Source organism: Sinohyriopsis cumingii, chromosome 1 (genome assembly GCF_028554795.1).
Source record: "Sinohyriopsis cumingii isolate HCF-2022 chromosome 1, ASM2855479v2, whole genome shotgun sequence".
Classification (NCBI taxonomy): Eukaryota; Metazoa; Mollusca; class Bivalvia; order Unionida; family Unionidae; genus Sinohyriopsis; species Sinohyriopsis cumingii.
The window spans coordinates 110403269-110422615 of record NC_142961.1 but is presented as its reverse complement, the minus strand read 5'-3'; the positions used below and the strand labels follow the sequence as shown (position 1 = coordinate 110422615).

General features: G+C 34.0%; 1 protein-coding gene across 1 annotated transcript in view; it reads left to right on the top strand.

The window, feature by feature from the left end:
• Nucleotides 1–17155, top strand: part of LOC149807595 (acetyl-coenzyme A synthetase, cytoplasmic-like) — a 50257-nt gene extending 33102 nt beyond the window's left edge. The window contains exons 8-13 of the mRNA XM_089968597.1: nt 847–903; nt 3830–3910; nt 4703–4811; nt 5329–5528; nt 9148–9193; nt 12394–17155. Coding sequence (XP_089824723.1) covers nt 847–903; nt 3830–3910; nt 4703–4811; nt 5329–5528; nt 9148–9193; nt 12394–12593 — 693 coding nt within the window. The 3' untranslated portion in view covers nt 12594–17155. The remainder of the gene's footprint in view (nt 1–846; nt 904–3829; nt 3911–4702; nt 4812–5328; nt 5529–9147; nt 9194–12393) is intronic.
• Nucleotides 17156–19347: the final 2192 nt, after the last annotated feature.

Genomic DNA, 19347 nt, shown 5'->3' with positions numbered 1-19347 from the left:
GAAAGTCACGCATTCAAAGTTTCCTGATGTCACTCCACTCTTCGTTAGAACTGTACCCATCAGGCATATTGTACTGCACATTATCGTACCATTGCCTACCATAGAATGTCTTCCAAATTAGAACTGATAAAAGTGAAAACTTAACCATATAAAAGATATTAATTATTTATTGTAAGTTTCATATGACATTCATCAGTTAAATGTGGTAATACAGTAATAATATCAAATGATGTTATGTTTCTATTCTCATGCATTGAACATGTGTACGTAGGGTCAATAGGTCACCCCATTGCCCTTATTAAATCTTTGTCTTAATGCACAGTATAAACAAAAGCATGTGCCTCAAGGTGTTCATTGTGCAGTCCTTCCAACACAGCATATATAACTAGATTCCACTTGGATAATTATTCAGATTTTCATAAAAGAGTACAAAACCTGATGACCTTTATATAGAGTTAGAAGCAATAATAGTACCTGATACTTTGAATCTGCCAACTAAATTGCAAGGGTGCAGGGTTATTTTAATTTAGTTGGAAAATTGGACGAGAAAAATAATCTTTCAGTGTTTGTACCAAGACAAGGAAATCCCAGTCACTGGGTTATATTATTTGTCTTCCCACGTGGCACATTCATGTGGGGAGACTAATAATATAACCCCTTGACTGGGATTTCCTTGTCCTGGTCCAAACCCCAACATAGATTTTGTTAGCCATGGTACATAGTGACATACTGGTATTGCTGCACTGCAAAAGGCCCAACTTAACAAACAAAATATTGAGAAAATCCAGTTTTGCCAATGATAAAATATTGTGATAAGTATTAGTTTTTGGTTTCTTTCATCACCAGGGTGGCCATGTGCTTACTCCATTGCCAGGAGCCACACCCACAAAGCCAGGATCTGCAGTAAGTAAATATTGTAACAATTTAGCATTACTTTGGCAATAAATATCCATACTTGTCACCTTAGTGTTCAACACTAGTACAAGTCATACAGGTCATGTAGGCATTCAGTTCCACCTGTAACAGTCGTGGGTGTCATTTTTTTTTTCATGCACAGCACATGTTAACAAAATTCATACTACATTGTTATTTGTTATGATTACACCTGACATTCTCTTTTCTTATCTCAGTTTAGTACCTGGCTGCCATATTTTAAGAGTCCATAAGGATCAACAGTTGTTATCTGGAAACTTTTTGATGACAGATAAGGTGCGGAGTATTCAGCAATTTGGACTGAGTAGACATTAGTTAAAATATATTAGTTTAAGATATATACATACACCTACATGGCCACATTGACATACACTTTAAAAAAGTTTCCCCACATTGCAAGGTTTTGTGCGGGGGTGGGGTGTGATTCAGTTCGAATAAGATTAGTCTGCAATGTCAGTTAGACCTGGGGAAGCAAAGTGAACTTGGCAGGCCTTGGCTTAACCATTTCATTCTCCCAACCTTTGCTATCCCTTTTGATGGCACAGGAAGATACTGTGTTAGTGACGTTCATCTGTCTATTCACCATAGACAAGGTAGTTTAAACATTTGCTTCTATATTGTGTTTTTGTCCTCAATCATGTTATGTGGTTTGGATTTTCCTGTCTGCATGGCAAGTCAAGTTGCCCTGGCATAAGGTTCCACAAATTTGGGCAGGGGCAACTGTTCCATTGATTCTGAGGTCAAGTGCTGAAAGATCACTTGTCACTTTAGCTGACATCGTAATTGTTTAATTTGTGCTTGATAAGTCAAATATCGTGGATCCAGTTTTTATCAGACATGATAGGTGGTCCGCACTTAAATTGAGGCACCTCCCATTTTTGTCTATCTGCCAATACACATTTGACTGGGTATGCCTGTCTGTGCCAGATTTAAAATATAATAAAATGACAACAGTAAACCTTTACAAATTGAGTCCGATTTCATCCTTTTTAAACCAAATCATGGACATGCTATTTCTCAGTGGTGGTTAGTGGACAATATTAAAAAGTTTTTCATTCAAAATGAGGTTGATTAGATTTGCATATAAAAATTATGAGTCATCCAGCAAATCTGCTGTTTCCAGTTAGGAAAACTACCATTTTCAGAAAGTGCAATTTGTATTTCATGTACTTTCATGTAATTAGAATCACAGTGGAACTAGACAACCAGTGAGAAGCAAAACAGTCTCATAGACAATGTTAATTTAGATTTATTCATATCTTGTCCCTATATTTCCATCACTTTGTCAGTATTGCAAAAAAGGAATCACTTGGCCCAAAATTTTGAGTTCATTGTGGATACTACAATTACTGGGGCATAATTAGATCAGGTTGCTTTAAAGTCATGAGTTTTATCTTTGGTTCTGACATATGCAGGGGGTAAATGGTCATCATAGTACTATTTATGTCGCAGGCCATTGCTCAGTTAATTGAAAGGTCTCGGCCTGTCTGAAGTCAATGATATATCAGGCAGTTGATGCAGAAAGCAAGTATTGCAACAGATGAATGTCCAGAAATGGGTTTTGAGAAGGTGGGCTTATTTGATGATTGGTTATTCAGCAGTTAGCTATGTGGATGAAATGTGCTATTGTGTTCTGCTTCCTCCTTGGAATTATGAATAGTACTTGTGATCAACAGAGTCAAAAATGGAGTGAACAGATTTTTGTAACAAAATTAGTAATGTCTTAATTCGACATGATAGTTGCTTTCACACATAAATGCACACACATAGACACATATATATATATGGAACAATAGATAATATGGTGTTTTGTGATCCATTCTTTGCATTGGATATAGACATGGAACTAATAAAAACTAATGTAATTCAAGAATGTGTATGCCTAGCAACAAACTCTGTTATTTAATTTTTCTTCAGTTGAATATCTTCACATTTCTCAGATGTTTCTCAATTTCATTAGATTGCATCAAATTTGTAGTGAATATTAAATGGATATATTGAATTCTTTGGGAAGTAAAAACAGACAAACCATGAGTAGTTCATTACTATAACATCAGACAGAATCATTGCATTTTTATAAAGTTTTCAAGTTCATGAAATTTTACGTATGAGTAAATCGTAATGAATAAATTTACATTGTTCATCATCTTTCATAAATGTATTATGTTGTATATTTCTCACTATTTCTGAGCACTTTAAATATTGTTGGTATTAAAATAAGCATACAAACTGGTGATGCTTTACCAGCAGATGTGGCTGAAAGGGTGAGGGTTGTCATGTCAGTTTGGAAAATATTTCATTATGACTTTAAATTTGTGGTCTAGCTTTACCATAATAACCAGGAATATTGGTGCCCCACAAATTTAAAGTGATTCTCAGATCCTCAGCAACATACCCATTTCTATGTATATTGATAAAGGAGTATATGACCTTCATCCTGTGCAATGTTCTTGAATTTTTTAGTTCTTATTTGGTGAGCAATTAGTAGCATTATTTTTCTCATACTTTTTAATGTAATGACCCATACTTAAGAACAGATGTCTAATAGTAGCACAAGGAAATGCAAAACAGCTAGTACATTTTTTTAAGTGGGCTTTGACCGATTGGACTTGATGTAAAAATATCACTTTTCAAAAAGTTAATTTCTTCAATATTTCACAAGTGATCATTCCTTAAACAGCTGCATTTTCAAGGTCACCACAACTGTTTTTTCCAGTGAATGAACCTCTAGTAAAATTCTGCTTGTTGTAGGAGACCATTTTCCCTACTTTTCATACATGACTGATTAACAACTTTGACAGCATGTAGATAAATTACAAATGTTTTTCATAGATGACATGTGAACAGCTTTTATTGTATGTAGACTAAGTTACAAATGTGTTTTCTATATATCCAGACTTTTCCCTTTTTTGGCATTGTTCCACATATCTTGTCAGAAGATGGCAAGGAGGTTAAGGATGAAGGTGAAGGATACTTGGTAAGTTTTCTCCTCCTGCCACTTTCTTTCTTAAATTTAAAAAAAAAACAACTTGTGTCTACCAACATTTTTATCTAACCTATAATTAGAATTTTGGTTTCAGTTTTCTATGAAGTGTTGAAATTGCACTGTATTATTTTCTAATGCTATTTCAGACATCTTTGACTTCTTACATTTGCGACCCAAGACATTTAAATTGATAGAAAACTTGTACCTAATATTTAGAACAATATTTTAATCCAGAAAATCCTGAAAATCAAAATGGGTTACAAGATCGCATACACCAGTAGTTCTCTTGACCATGGATGCTTATATCACAAAGAATATTGACAGAATCCTATAATGTTAGTGTACAGGAGAAAACAGTATGTGCACAAATAGCCCAGACCAATACAAATCATTATTGGGTAAGAAAACATTTAATTAAGCCAATATTTATTGTTGTTGGTTTAACATCATTTTTCAGCACTCGATAAGGTATAATGTGGCAGCCAGTATATTTGGTGGAAGAAGAATCCAGGAAAACCCCAAAAGAATAAATGACCCACAGGAAGCTGCTGCCAAGCTGTATATGAAATATAAAAGAAATTTTAATTTTGAGACAGCTTTTCATGTATACTTTGTGCTGGGCTAGTTGATCAGTATTTTAATTTCAACTCCAACTGTACATTTAAGAATGGACAAATGAAGCTTTGTAATGCATATATTAAGTCATACATTTTTATTTAATGACAGATATATAAAAAATATCAAATTCAGCTCCTTTTTTTTGCTTTTTTTTATCTGTGAAAGGTCTTCAGTCGACCATGGCCAGGTATGATGAGAACAGTTTATGGCAGCCATGAGCGTTTTGAGACCACCTACTTCAAAAAGTTCCCAGGATTCTATACCACAGGGGATGGTAAGCAATGATTGGTTTTAATTCTTTGCAGATAAAGAAGCTGCATACTGTAACACAAGATGTTAGGTCAAAAAACTTGTTTGATTTCATTGGTATTTGCTATGACAATTTGTTCTATTCTACTCTACTCGTGTGTCTCTGGAGTCCCAAGACAGTGTTGAAGTTGTGGGGGAATTCATAATTAAAGCAAATTTTATAATTACTCCTTAGATGTTTGTTTTGAGCATTTGTACTTGATCAACAAAAAAAGTTGGTTTCATTTTTCAAGTAATATTAATGAACACTTCAAGTAATAGCATCCCTAACTGTCCCAATTCTTAACAAATGTGTAGACCATACATTCTGGCATAATTTGGAAATTGTGACAAATCTTAGTGCATTAAAATTTTGCAGATTTTTTCTTGTTTGTATATTGGTCTCTACTATAAAATCATACTTCTGCAAATACAGAGTCCTCAGCACACAAAATTGTGTGATTTACAGGAATTTTATAATTTAAACTATCTTTCAAATTTAGGTGCCAGAAGAGATAAGGATGGTTACATCTGGGTCACAGGCCGTATTGATGACATGGTGAATGTCTCCGGACATCTGCTGAGTACAGCTGAAATAGAGTCCGCTCTCGTAGAACACAAGGCAGTGACAGAAGCTGCGGTTGTCTCCCATCCACACTCAATCAAGGGAGAGTGTACCTACTGTTTTGTCACACTCAAGGAGGTATATAACTTTTGTTATAATGTCTGATGTAATGGTATTCAGAATTTGGCTTTCTTTAATGATATTAATCCACTGATTGCAGAAGTTGATTAGAATCTGTTTATATTTAGTCCTTTACCGGAGAGCTGAATCTCTTGGCATATGACCTATAGTATTTTTGACATTTTGTATGCCTCTAATAACTTGTAGACATAGGCAGTTGCATCAGTATGGGTGTGCATGCTGTGACGGTAGGTGCAAGAACAAGCCAAATCAGCATGTTGAGTGTCTCAGGACACCTGTGGAGTACAGCTGAAATCAACTGGGTTTTCATAGAACACAAGGTGGTGACAGAAGATTCTGTTGTTTCCCATCAACACTACTATTTTGTCATACTCATGGAAGTAAATTGTATTTGTTACACTATCTGATGTAATGGTACACAAATTTGGCACTCTGTAATGATATCAATTGGTAGTTTACAAGGACTACAAATAGCATTACTTTAGTCCTTTAACAAAGAGTAGACTCTCAGTGTTTGATTTCTATGACAGTAATCATCCTCCAGGTATATATTTTGTAACAGATGCAAGGACTAAATTCTAAATTATTTTGCTTCCTTTCCCTCCCACATCCCTCCCCACCAGCACCCCCAGTTGCAATTCTTGGATCCCATCCCAACAAAATAAAATTTAAAAAGACTCATTTTTGCATGTTTGACTGGAATTTTGGGTCCCATCCAAATTTATCAAAACACTGATCTTTTGCACATTTGATTGGAAATTTGAGGCACCACTGGGCTTGGCCTATCCCACTTGTATATCGATCATATGGCTTTGTCCCTATATATATATATATATATATATATATATATATATATATATATATATATATATATATTGCTATTGCTTGAAAAGTATAGTGATATCATGTACTGCATACCTGTGAATACCAATTTATCAAATAAAATTTGGTTGGTTTTTGATGGCACTTTGAGCACAATAATGGTTGTGTCCTGTCTATGAAATGTGAGGAAAGCAACTTACCCAAGGGCACACCTAGGACATACTTGACAACCAATGATCATTACACTTCTTTTCACCTAATACAACTTAAAATTGCCTGTGTATAAATTATGCCTTTCTGATACATTAAAAAAATTCAATATAAAGTTACATTTTTGATTTTTGTTATCATCTCTTTAATTGCATTCATTATGTAAATTTGACAATATTCTCAGAGTAAGAGTTGATTTGTCTATCCTAGACCTACATGTAGTTCTCTAATTTCTATTTATAGCAACTGTATAAGTCGCATTTTCAAGAAACAGACATGTTTCTTTAATTTGAACCATTGCCTTACAGGTTCATTGTGTTGATAATCAAGTTAGTTAGCAGGCCAGTCTGTACTTTCAAAGAAAATGGCACCAGATATTAAGATGTTTTATGGTTTGACTTCTGGATAACAATTCTTCGAGCATATAGGTCATTTTAAACTTCAAAATGTCAGATCAAAAAAGGATCAATCAACATCATTTTACAAATTTGAACAGAAGAATATGAGAGTGATGTACAAAAAGCTCTTGGATTGAGCACATCGTCATGCCCTTTGCAGAATTTGTGGACTTCACGATCATTCGGTGAAAGTTAAGACTTGTGGACTAGTTAAAGTGAGTTTTGAATATAAATAATTTGTCAGTATTTTTTGGGCTTGCATTCTCTTTCTAATCCACATGGGTTTGTGCATTTTTGCCATGCATTTTGACTTGCTGCAGATCCAGGTTAGTAGCAGAAATAAAGGTACATTTTTCATAGTGTACTGTAAATATGGCTTGTAATATATGAAATACTGTTTATGCTCAGATTATGCTTTTTTGCCACTTCCTTTAGCAAAAATTACACTTATACCTCACACGGGATATACGCTGCTGGGAAGGTGACCTGGGCTGACATGAGTGGGTATCACACCCAAAGCCATATGATTTCAGGTCTGATGCAGTACCAACTGAGGTGCCATGCTCCCCAAATATTTATCAGCTTTGGAAACTAATTCCAGCTATATCATAACCCATACTTACATGGATGTGGACATAGGTAAGAACAAGACAAGTCAGGAATTCAGTATAAAAGGCCTCATACTCATCCTGATTTTTTATTCAGTTTGTTTGGAATAGAAAAATGCATATGACCTTCCAAAAGAAAGTTTAATGATGCAAAGTGAAAACTACTTAGATGGTAATATGTCAAAGTTAGAGATATTTTCATATGACCTTTGACAAAGTTAATGAGGAAGGATTTGGGTACCCAGCCAGATTTGGTTACCATGCCATTTTTCTAATTTATTTCACTTCATTTTATCTATTTCTTTAGTAAAATCATCATGAAATGGAAGGATCCATTCAAGCCATTTGAAACTTGACACATTTATTGATAAATAAGTTTTTCTTACGTTTTCAGTGGTGCTGATTTTTATTGGATGAACAAAGCTTGACTTCATATTTATTCCAGTAATTAGTGCTGTTTTATGCAAATTAGGTTTAAATTTGTCATGAACATTTAAGGTGTCAGTAAATGAAGAGTTGCAGATGGAATTAAAACAGAACAATATATATGAGGTTTACAACTCTTCAGTCTTAAACAGGGTAACAGAAAAGAGTAAAAACCAACAAGTTTTGTAAAATTCAGCAAATAATTTATATTTCTTTAATACAAACTGAAAATCTAAAAGGAACTTTCAGTACTGTGATTTAAATCCCAAATAGACCTAAAAGTTCTATCACAAGTCCAAATGTATGAAGTTCCACTTGAATTCCAGTGATATTCCAGATGTGTTGTTGTGCTTGTAGTCTTGAACATATTTATGTGCCAATGGCCTGGAGTGTAATGATGTACTAAGTCTTTTGATGTATCACAGTAAAATAATCCAAAAAATGTCTTTGTCTGAATTGACTAAATGCACTCAAGTGAACAACATAAAGACAGATTCTGCTTCAGATATTTACGCAAGAATTAGTAATTTTTCAAGTAAACAAGATTATATACCCCTCTACTTGACCCAGTTCACAATTGCCATTATCTGGAAATGCTCTGTCAACGTAATGGAATGTTGCATTCTAGAAGTTTTTAAGGTCAGAATCAAGACCATTGTGTGTTTACCATTAATAATGATCTTAATATTCAATCTACACTCATATAGAAATATTTAGCTATGTATTATGTTGTTTACAGAATAAATGTTACTTGTCAGGTATATCTTGAATTTGAGTTTGAATAAGGTCAGTTACAAAATACAGATATACATAACATACAGTCATTAAGAAAAGCCAACAAACAATACAAATTAAAATATACATAACACTAGCAGAAACAATTTCTCAGTAAATGCTAGACCATTGTTGACCATATTTCAATCAAATCAGCCAGGCATTGGATTTTTAGGCAACTTAAAGAGCTAGGTGAGTGACCTTGAGCCCACTTTGATCTCTTTCTATATCACTGTCAGCAGTAATCCTGGCACAGTATTTCATTATTACCAGGCATAGGTTGTATGTCAGCAGATTTTCTTTTTCGATATCCTTTGAATCCTTTCCATTTTGTTTTATTTTTGTTAATTCTTTCAGTTCATTTTTTGTTTCTTTCAGGGGTATGAATTTACTGAGGAGCTCAAAATTGAGCTAAAACGAATGGGTAAGAATTTTTTCAGATTATTATGGCAGCTTTTGTACCTGTAAACATTGCATATGTGTCTTTAGTATGGCTTAAAGAGTTTTACATGAGAGATAGAAATGATAACAGCCACAGTAATTGATATTAATTATAAAGAGCAGTGGTGCTTGATCAGGTTGAACTTCTAAGTTCATTTTCTTGCATCAGCAAATACGCATGTACAACATTGTTCATACAGTCTTGAATAATCCTTGAATCTGAAGGTTACCCTGAAGATAACTTTTTTAAAAAGTTGGGTTTTTTAGTGCGAAAAGTCCATGAAATTGTTGAAAAATTCCCTGAATGTTTCTGAAAACTCCTTGAAGTTATCTGACAGGAAATAAAAAAAATGTAAACATCAAACCAGAAAAAATATATCATGTTTTAAAATAAATAAAACAGGATAACATTGGATTGATCAGGTGACTCATAAAATGGGTAGTTTACCAAATGCAGCAGCATATAGTGGTGCAGTAATTATTTATGTTTTTTATTATATTTTTGTACCTATTTATGATGCAGTAAAGAACATGGATAAAGTTCAGTTTTCATTGCAGAATACTAGTTAAAAACATTTGGAAACCTATGGTCATTGATACCCATAACGGTTCCGTGTCGCTAGTCGTGATGTTAGTAGGACTATATCCAGTAGTTACAGTGTGCCCTGTAGCAGGCATGGTATAGTATATATGCCTATATTTAGAACAGAAGTTTTACAAATACTCATGAGGAAAACAGGGCCCAACTGATTTATTTTGGCACTCGTAGTAACTGTATTTTTTAAATCAAACACTAGAAGACAGCTTTTTAGAATGTAGGAATTTTTGAGATTTGAAAGATTAGCATGTATCATAATTTGCTCGAGTTCACATTTTTCCATGCATGTGCCGATACCACTAATCATTAACTGTTAACTTCTCATCTTCTGGATTAATACTATTTCATAATTATGCTACACTACAGTTAAAATGTTTTCACCACCAAAAAAAATAGATGTATTCAACAAAGAGTGAAGTACAGATTGGAGTGCGGCAAAAATGGGCCTAGCAATCAGCCATCAAACATGTATGTACATTATGCTTTTCGCACAGTAGCGTGCCGCAAATTTTAGAATTGGGAATGTGCACGGGAGCTTGTATCTTTGCTTACAATTTAACTGTCATAAATGTACTATATAAATTATATATATGTATCGTTGCTTACAGTTTATCTGTCCTACCTGTACTGTAGCAAAAAGCATAAAGATATTGGGAAAATTAGGAGCACCCCCAGCAGATTTCAGCTTTGGAGTACTTTTAGCCACCTACTCAAGTCCTGCAAGCTACCATTGCTGATGCATTGTTGTGATTTGTCTTGTTGAACATAACCTGCCTCTCTCAGTTGGAGATCAGCAGCAGTGACAGTGAAAGAGTATTTCCTTTTTTGAGGAAAAATAAGACAAATTTTAGTCTCCAGGATTAACCAGCAGGCAAAAAGCCTGAACTGTTTTGAAAACAAATTTACCATAATGCAGTTGAGGAAGTTAAAGCCTGCCACAGCATCATATCATGACAAGTAGCATGAAGTTTGTATATATCAGTAAATTTGACTGCAAATAAAGTAGGACATGTAATCAGCATAAATAATGTTATAGTTTTATTTTGGAATTTTCATATAATGCAGTACTGACATTTAAAGTGGATGGAGCTAGTGTCACGATATAATTTTTCAATAATTGTGTTCAGAATTCACACATTTTTATCCCTGTTTCATTAATTGTGGGTCTTGAGGGTTGGCAGCTCGTTTTTATCACTTGATGCACTGAAATGAGATAAAATTGGTGCTTATTTGAGCAAGAAAGGTATTAAAACAAATGTGCTGGGTACCAGAAGTCTGATAATCATCACACACATCAGTTATAACTGGTAAATAACAAAGGACTAGGTAACAAAGGCATAACAATCATACCTCATTCATAATCATTTCTTTAGAACCATAGGATGAAAAGTATATTTGCTTTGTACTTTGATTAAATAATATAGAATCATCCTTTAGCGATCATTCCAGTTTGGTTTACTCACCATCACAAAGTGAGGAAGCAACAGGCTGGACGGGGCAAGGTGAGAAAGTCTATGGATCCCAACCCCTTTCTTAAGAAGGAAGGCTATCATCTCTGGGGTGTCATACCCTCTTCTTCTTATTACCTCACCCCCTTTCCCAACATCTCAGTAAATGCTATATTGAACTTTTTTTCAGAGGCTTGGTCAAATCTCCCTGATGCTGTATGGGTTCATTCTGCAGTAAGGGAGGGTGATCTGCTTCACTTTGGGGCCCACCACCTCTTTCAGGAACCCCCATTTTGTTCCACCAGTCTCAGCTAGTATATCTATGGGAAGAGGCATACAGTTTCTCAGGATTTTCTTAGTTTGAAAGCGAGGGGAAGTTCTGCTTCATAATTGATCTTTCCTCTTCAAACAAGTTGACTCTAAAGATCAGTTCAAGATGGAGTCAGTCACCTCAATCAGGACTGACATCAGGCCCAATGACTGGTTGGTCTCCATAGATCTCCAGGATGCTATCTTCACATCCCCATCTTCACAGTCCACAGGCAATTCCTGCAGTTTTGTCGATGACACTGAATCTTCCAATTTTGTGCTCTTCCTTTTGACCTTGCTTCTGCTGCCAGGGCCATTGCCAGTGTGATTGATGTAGTAGCAACCTACCTTTGGTCCTCAGGGTTTCTAATCCTCCTGTACATCCATGATTGAATGATGCATAGAAAAGCCTTCCTGTCAAAAGAGGGTGAAACATCTAGACCAAATCCCCAATCAAGAGAAGATAGATCTGATCCCTTCTCAGAATTTCATTTTTGTGGGGTCCATTTTATCAACAGTTCAAAGGAAGAAATGGTTTTATATTGAATTCATGGAAATTCTTTACACTCAGTAGAGCATCAGTTCCTGTAAGGAACTCTTGTTTTTGTGTATTTGTTGCATGTCACAGTCTGTAACATTTCATTGTCAAGATCACTTTGGTCTTAATTTATTTTCAGCATGGTAATTCATTTTTACAGTAACTACTGAAAGTTCCATCAAGGTGAGCTGTGTAATTGTTTCTTTTATATTTGCACAGGTATATAATTTTGTCAAAGTGTCTTTTTGTTTTTTGGTAATTTTTGTTCATTTGTTGCTTTCCATTTATAGTGAGGACCAAGATAGGACCATTTGCTGAACCAGACTTCATTCAGAATGCACCAGGTTTACCAAAAACACGCTCGGGAAAAATTATGCGAAGAATACTACGTAAAGTAGCTGTCGGAAACAGAGATATTGGTGATGTTACAACATTAGCAGATGAATCTGTTGTTGATTTGCTCTTTGAGTTGCGCCCGGAGCTTGTTTGAATTGCATTGAACATAACTTGACATTTCTTCACAATGGAACAGTTGTTATCAGCAAGTAAAAAACATTACAGCAAGGAATAAGAAACTAATGCATTAGTCATGATTGACATCCTACATTGATCTCATGATGTAGAAATCACCTTTACGCAGATCAGTAGCTCTTTAAGCCATGAATAATTAGCCAAATCACTGAGATATTTCACATAATTCATATACTCTGCTTTTTTTTTGGTGATAGGGTAATAGAGATTTTGTATAATGATATCATTATTATATAAACACATGAAATACCAATTAGGAAGACAGGTTTGACATCATTTGACACTATGACTGATATGCATACATTGTACATTGGTCAGAAGATTGACTGATATGGACATATATGGGGTATTGTGTATTGTGCAATTTGACGATAGGCTTTCTAAACAAAAACAGCCTGTAATATTGGTATATTAGCAACCAATGATGTCAAAAAATTTTAATGAGATTTTTCTTTTAGTTAAAATTTAAGCAAGTGGAGAAAAATGGCCAACTGATGTACCATATGTACACACTTTTAAGACAAGTCCAACTGCAAGCTGCACAAACCCAGATCTGCCTTCACATAATGTGCCAGCAGATTTGGATCTGTGCAGTTTGTTTGGAGCATTCAGTAGAACAAACAACATAGGTGTTTATGAGTAGGCACATTAAGTTACGGCAGATCTGGATCTTTTTTTCCTTCAGATTGACTTGACTTAAAAGCACATTATATGGTTGTTTAATGCATGGTTTCATTTTTGTGCAGAAGACTCCATAGAAACTCCCTTGGCATGCCAGGGAATTACTGTTTTTGCAAAAATGTCATAAAAATCATTTATTCCCAGTTTAAAAGAAACAGTATTATAACAAACACTATGCAGTTAAAATTATCAGTGTGCCTCTCTTTTGGTAGGTCTTGAAAGGGTATGTTTTATTATATATCATAAGACTTGCTGACGCTCATTGCATTATTACCTTGTTTTAAAGTACATGATGTTTGAAAATGTGATATTATTTGAATTTTAACAGTTGTTTTACAGCTATTGTTTTACTTCTTTTAGAAGGATTTTAACAATTATTGTCTTTCAGTCTTTTCTTCATCTGTAATATTGTTCCATCATGATACAGTGTAATATGTTTCTTTTTTTTCTTCTCATTTTTTGGAAAAATTGCATACATATCTGTAAGGCTTAACTTGAAATTTATCTGTTTATTGTTGGGTTTTATAGGGACCTGCAGCAGGTTGTCTGTAAATTGGAGAATAATTGAGAATAAAAAATTAAATTTGCATAAAAGACATTTGATCACTTAAGATTCTTATCCCCTTTTGTTGTCAAAGGTCTTCAGTGCTCTTTTTACAAATCAAACTGTTCTCTCATATTGTCTTTGATTTTGTCATGTTATTTTGTGAAGGCATTGTTGATTATTATTAAAAATAATCAGTATCTTATATTTTACTGTAAGAACTTGGTGTTGCCATAGAAAAAGCATTGTGTTTTGGACATATGGTCAGTTGTTGATTTTGATAGAAAATCTATTTCAGTAGCTTTATTATGGGTCCTTGAGGCTGTTGATGTGCTCTCATCTCAGGAGATTTCATAATCAGGCAGATGTATTTTTTTTTAGACATTTGCTCAAAAATTGTTTCTGAATAGTCTAATATTTTTTTGCACAGAACACGATATCATTTATTATAATTCAAATAAAATCCTGATATTATGACTATTTGTGCAGTAGACATTTGTGTAACATCATTAACATCAGGAAATAATATTAGAATGTATGGATGTAGGGCATACGTAACCAGTAGAGCAATATTGCACTTGTCTTTTGCTTTTCTATTGGCAGAATTAGTTTGGTTTTATCCATCATGAAGTGTGTTTGCAATTGCCACACTTGTATGCTGTATAGATGATGAGATTGATCAAAAGTACACTTTCTTTTCTTTTACAAATATGGTGAGCATTTAATTATGCTTTTATTTAAAAAGTATGAATTAATCTTTATTTAGGTGTAGAAAAGAAATATGCTTTTCCTCTTGCATTAGGTGTTTGATGTTAGGCTGTGATGCATCTGAAAGTCTTGTAATAATTAATTGTTTGCTAGAATTAATTTGAAAGTATTTTCCAAAGAAAAGGTTAAATGTACAGATTTCAAACATCAGAATTTATTTTGAAATGAACAAGGCTGATGCCCATGAAGAATATGGCTATAGTAAGTGAAAAGTTAACCAAACACTGTAGAACCTTTCTAAATGCTGACAACCAAAACTGCTCTGTTAGTGGTAATGGCTTGTTATCTTGCATTTGATCTAACTGACCAGTGAACTAGCAGAACTGCAGTACAGTCAGGAATGAGCATATTTCTTAATAGGTTAGAAGATATGGTAGCCCTGTATTGTAAGACATTTGCTATTCATGATAATGCATCATTCACATTGCGATTGGTGATTATAATGTACCATTGAAATTCTGACTGAAATATTGGTTGGTATATTTGCAGCAGTTAAAAATACAGTGAAACCTGCCTTAGCAGACACTTTATCAGTGTATCCCCCAGGGGTGTAAAATTGGGGGGTAAATAAAAATCCTTGGTGTCGGAACTGGGGGTCAAATGAAAAATGTGGGGGTCAAGAATGTAAAGGACATGTTCATTAGGCCAACATTTAAAAACAAAACCTTCTCTTCATTTCCATTAGATATTGAATCTACATAATGGATACCTGAACATAAAGAACATTTGTTGGTAATTTTAATACTTTTTATAGATAGATTCCACTCTATTTATATGTTTCAGACCATGGAGTTAGCAACTTAATATTTTTTTTATAAAGGATATTTGGTGGTTCCATGATATATTAGGATCATAGAGTTCAGTAAACTCTTTTCAGGTCACTGTAAAAATATATCCCCTCCAATCTTGAGGTTGAAAAGATAATTCATATGTAATGAACATCATTTTATCATTATAATTAGATTGTATATGATGACAAGAGTTTACATGTGTATATATATTTGGAAGATACAAAGTTTGAAGAAAATTTTCCTTTATTTAATTTGTGATAACTGTCTAATCAATGTGCACCTAAGGTTATTGCATCTTGTTGGAGATAAGAAATGTTATCCAGTAATGTGGTGTGAATTCATTAATTTTACATGATGTTGAAAAAAATTGTAGTTTTGTCATTGGTTTGAGGAAGGAGTCCTGTTGTTTCCTTAGTATGATTATGGTTCATTAGGTCTTGCAAGCAGTGAATCCATGATAATTGCTACCCCATAGAATTATTGAATTCACAGTACTGTAATCAGAGAACTATATTGTTGATTTTTGGTTGATTGTCTTTCATCAGTATAGTTCTATAATAGTGGACACACAGAATGGAGCACAGATGGATTGTCTTTTTAAAAATGGAATCTGTTACACGTCTTTGTGTATATATCGGTTGTATAGTTTCTAAAGAGATGTTTACATGTAGACTCCATATGTGTAAGTAATATGTTCAGAGTAATATATAATTTAGACAGATACCTCACTTGATGTACAGTAAATGTTTTGGAGGCTATTTTTACATAAATTTAAAGATAATTGTAAACACCTGAATCGCCTGTAAATATGCAGCCAGATATGCATTAACTTTGACGTTGGGACCATTCCAGAACTAAGGGTATAAAATGGACTGCGAAATCTAATCTATTCATAATGTGACCTGATATATCATAGTAGGCCATGTCTGTATGTTTTGGGACAAATGGATCCTGCATAGCAATGTTGAGCTCCATTTCTCTCCTACATAGCCTGATCTTGCTGTAATCTAACAAGGATTATGTGTGATGCAGCTTATGACATTCTAAGATATGAATATGTACTTAGAAGTATGTTCTAAAACTTTTAAGAAGCAATTTATAACTGCTTAGAAACATTTTTGTAAGTAATGGCTCCCATTCCTTGTGATGATTTACTTTGTTTACGAATGACACTTCATGACCAATGATTTAAATGTATTCGTTTCTTGTATCCCCAATCTTGTCCATGGTAATTCAGTGAAATCAGAATGTAGTATATTGCTTCAGGTGTACACAGCCTCACATTGTTTTAAATATTTTTAATCGTTGATGGACCAATGAAAGACTTTTAATGAGCAGTTCTATGACCACATGAACTTGTGCAATAGTAGGCCTTTCCAGCATATTTCTGGACATGGGCACAATACCTTATTATCCTTAATTGATTTTATTTCAAACACATAACCTAACCTCCTCTAATGCAATTTGCAGGGTTCATATGGTCTTTGAAGGTCTTTTACAGTCTTGGAAAAAGTGAGGTAGCATTTTCAAGGCCTTGAAAGTTTGAGAAAACCGAGCAGATTACCTTGAGGTCTTTAAAAGTCTTTGAAAATTGAAATAAACCCAAACATTTTAATTTCTTTCCATAATCACAAATAAAATTGCCCAAGGTTGTTAGATTTGGATGTAGTTGAGTTTTCCTGGTTTCTTTCTTCTGATCTGTTCAGTTTCATTTCATTATTAAAGAATACTGTAGTATTTTGCATTCATTGTTTTCTCACACAACATAACTTTTATACAAAATTTTAGCAAAAATAGGTCTTGAAAATCTATGTTTGTGCTCTTTGAAAGTTTGGGAAAAGTCTTTGAGATTATCATTCAGAATTCTGTATGAACCCTGATGTGGTTCTAAGGCTTTGAGATAAATAACTCATTAGGACAGCTGTACTTTTATCTATTTCTAAATGTTTGATAAATAAGGTAGCTAGATGTTAAACCCTACTTTCTTAATGTCCAGATAATTTAGATAGCATGACCGACTAAATGTTTGATAAATAAGGTGGCTAGATATTAAACCCTACTTAATGTCCAAATAAATTAAATAGTATGACCAAATAAACAAATTAGCATGAAATTAAACACTTGGTTACTTTGTTGTTCTAAATGTATAGATAAATAGAAAAGCAGGACAAAATGCATCCTTGTTTTGCCTCTAATACAAAGGAAACTTGATATTGTCCACAATATGGTATTATAAGTTCTTTGTTATTTTGACATGTCCAGATCAGTAGAACAAGACACAAAATTAATTTATCTTAATGATTAAATTATAATTGCATATTAATATGTATTTTTTATCATCTTGGACACAAACAATATATATGCTTTTCTTTCTCTCTCTGGCACACATGTACTGGGTTGTCGCACATCAATGCTTTGTGTCCTTTCACCGTCTTCATTTTCATCCATTTCCTGATCCATCAATTTCTTGTTGCAACTTGTGTATCCAAAATTGCTATTTACAATTTTTCAACAAAACCCACATAACTGATGTTGAAAATATTGGATAGAAAGCATCTGGGCATGAAGCTTTTTCAAATTTATACAAATGATGCTCAGCTGCAAGAAAATATTGCTGCCCTTAATAAAATAGAAGACTTCACCAAACTACTCAACATGATTTAACCAAATTTGAAAGAAAATATCCTGTTATGAAGGTCTTTTAGATTTATTTAAATAATGCTAATCTGCTATAAAATATGGCCACTGCCGCTAAAAACAAATGAACTTTAAATGACTTCTCAGAATCCACTAATTGGAATTTGACCAAATTTTACAATGGTTTTGTTTTGTGAATTTAATGCCATTCACAGCACATAAATATGCTATACATGGTGGCCCATATACAGTAATACCTCGAACATTCGTGAGGCTAGGTTTCAGAACCAGTCGCGGATCAGGAGGAATCGTGAATGTTTGGTACGAGTCACTAAAAATGCTATTAAATGCTTATTTCTAGGGTTTAAACCCTAAATATGACCCAAATCATGCTCCCAAAGCACTTTAATTTCATTTAAAAGTTAGCTTAATACATTACCCTTAAAAAGAGAAATAAATGGTTGACGTAAAAATAGAGTACAGTATCGCTAATGGGTATTTGCCACACTAGCGCATTTACAGTACGGTACATGTATACTAATATTACCCCTATACTAATTCTTTGGCTGCCGTTTTCTTTTGCACTCACAGTAAGGTAAAACCAAGTAACGAATGGGACTGTAAACTTAATGACTGACATTTTCTTTGTCATTGTCAGGAAGGTAAACTAGGTAAACTTCATATGTCACAGAAGTCATATAACGAAGGTACAATTCAATAAAATAAAGAAAGCATGTACGTAGAGGGTACCAATGAAAATTTCGCGAATCCAGAAACGTGAATACACGAGGTATTACTGTAATTGGTGAAAGAAAAACATAGAAACCTCTTGGAAGAACCCATGGGAAACTACTTCAAGCTTCCTCACATACCCACATTGGCTGAACTGAGACATGAACCCAAACAGGTGAGATGTAAATGGTATGTAAGTACAACTCCACAACTTGACAGAAAGAATCCTTATGTATGGCTTTAAACTTTATGCAAATGATAGCAATCCACCATCGAAAATGACCAACAACCTAATGACAACTTGTCAAAATCTGCTCAACAGAATAATGGTAAAACATCTTCTCTTGAAGGTGTTCCAAATTTGCTCAGAATGATGACAATCTACCTTTTTAGATGGCCTCTGTTACTGAAAATACAAGAACCTTTATATTACTTTTGTTTAAAATAAACCAAAAAACTCTATGTACTTCCTGTCCTGTATGCCCATTTTGTGCTTATTGGTCAAGGTGTTGCGGTCATATTAGGTTAGGAAGGAGCCACTTCCTCTTCTTAAGTGGAAA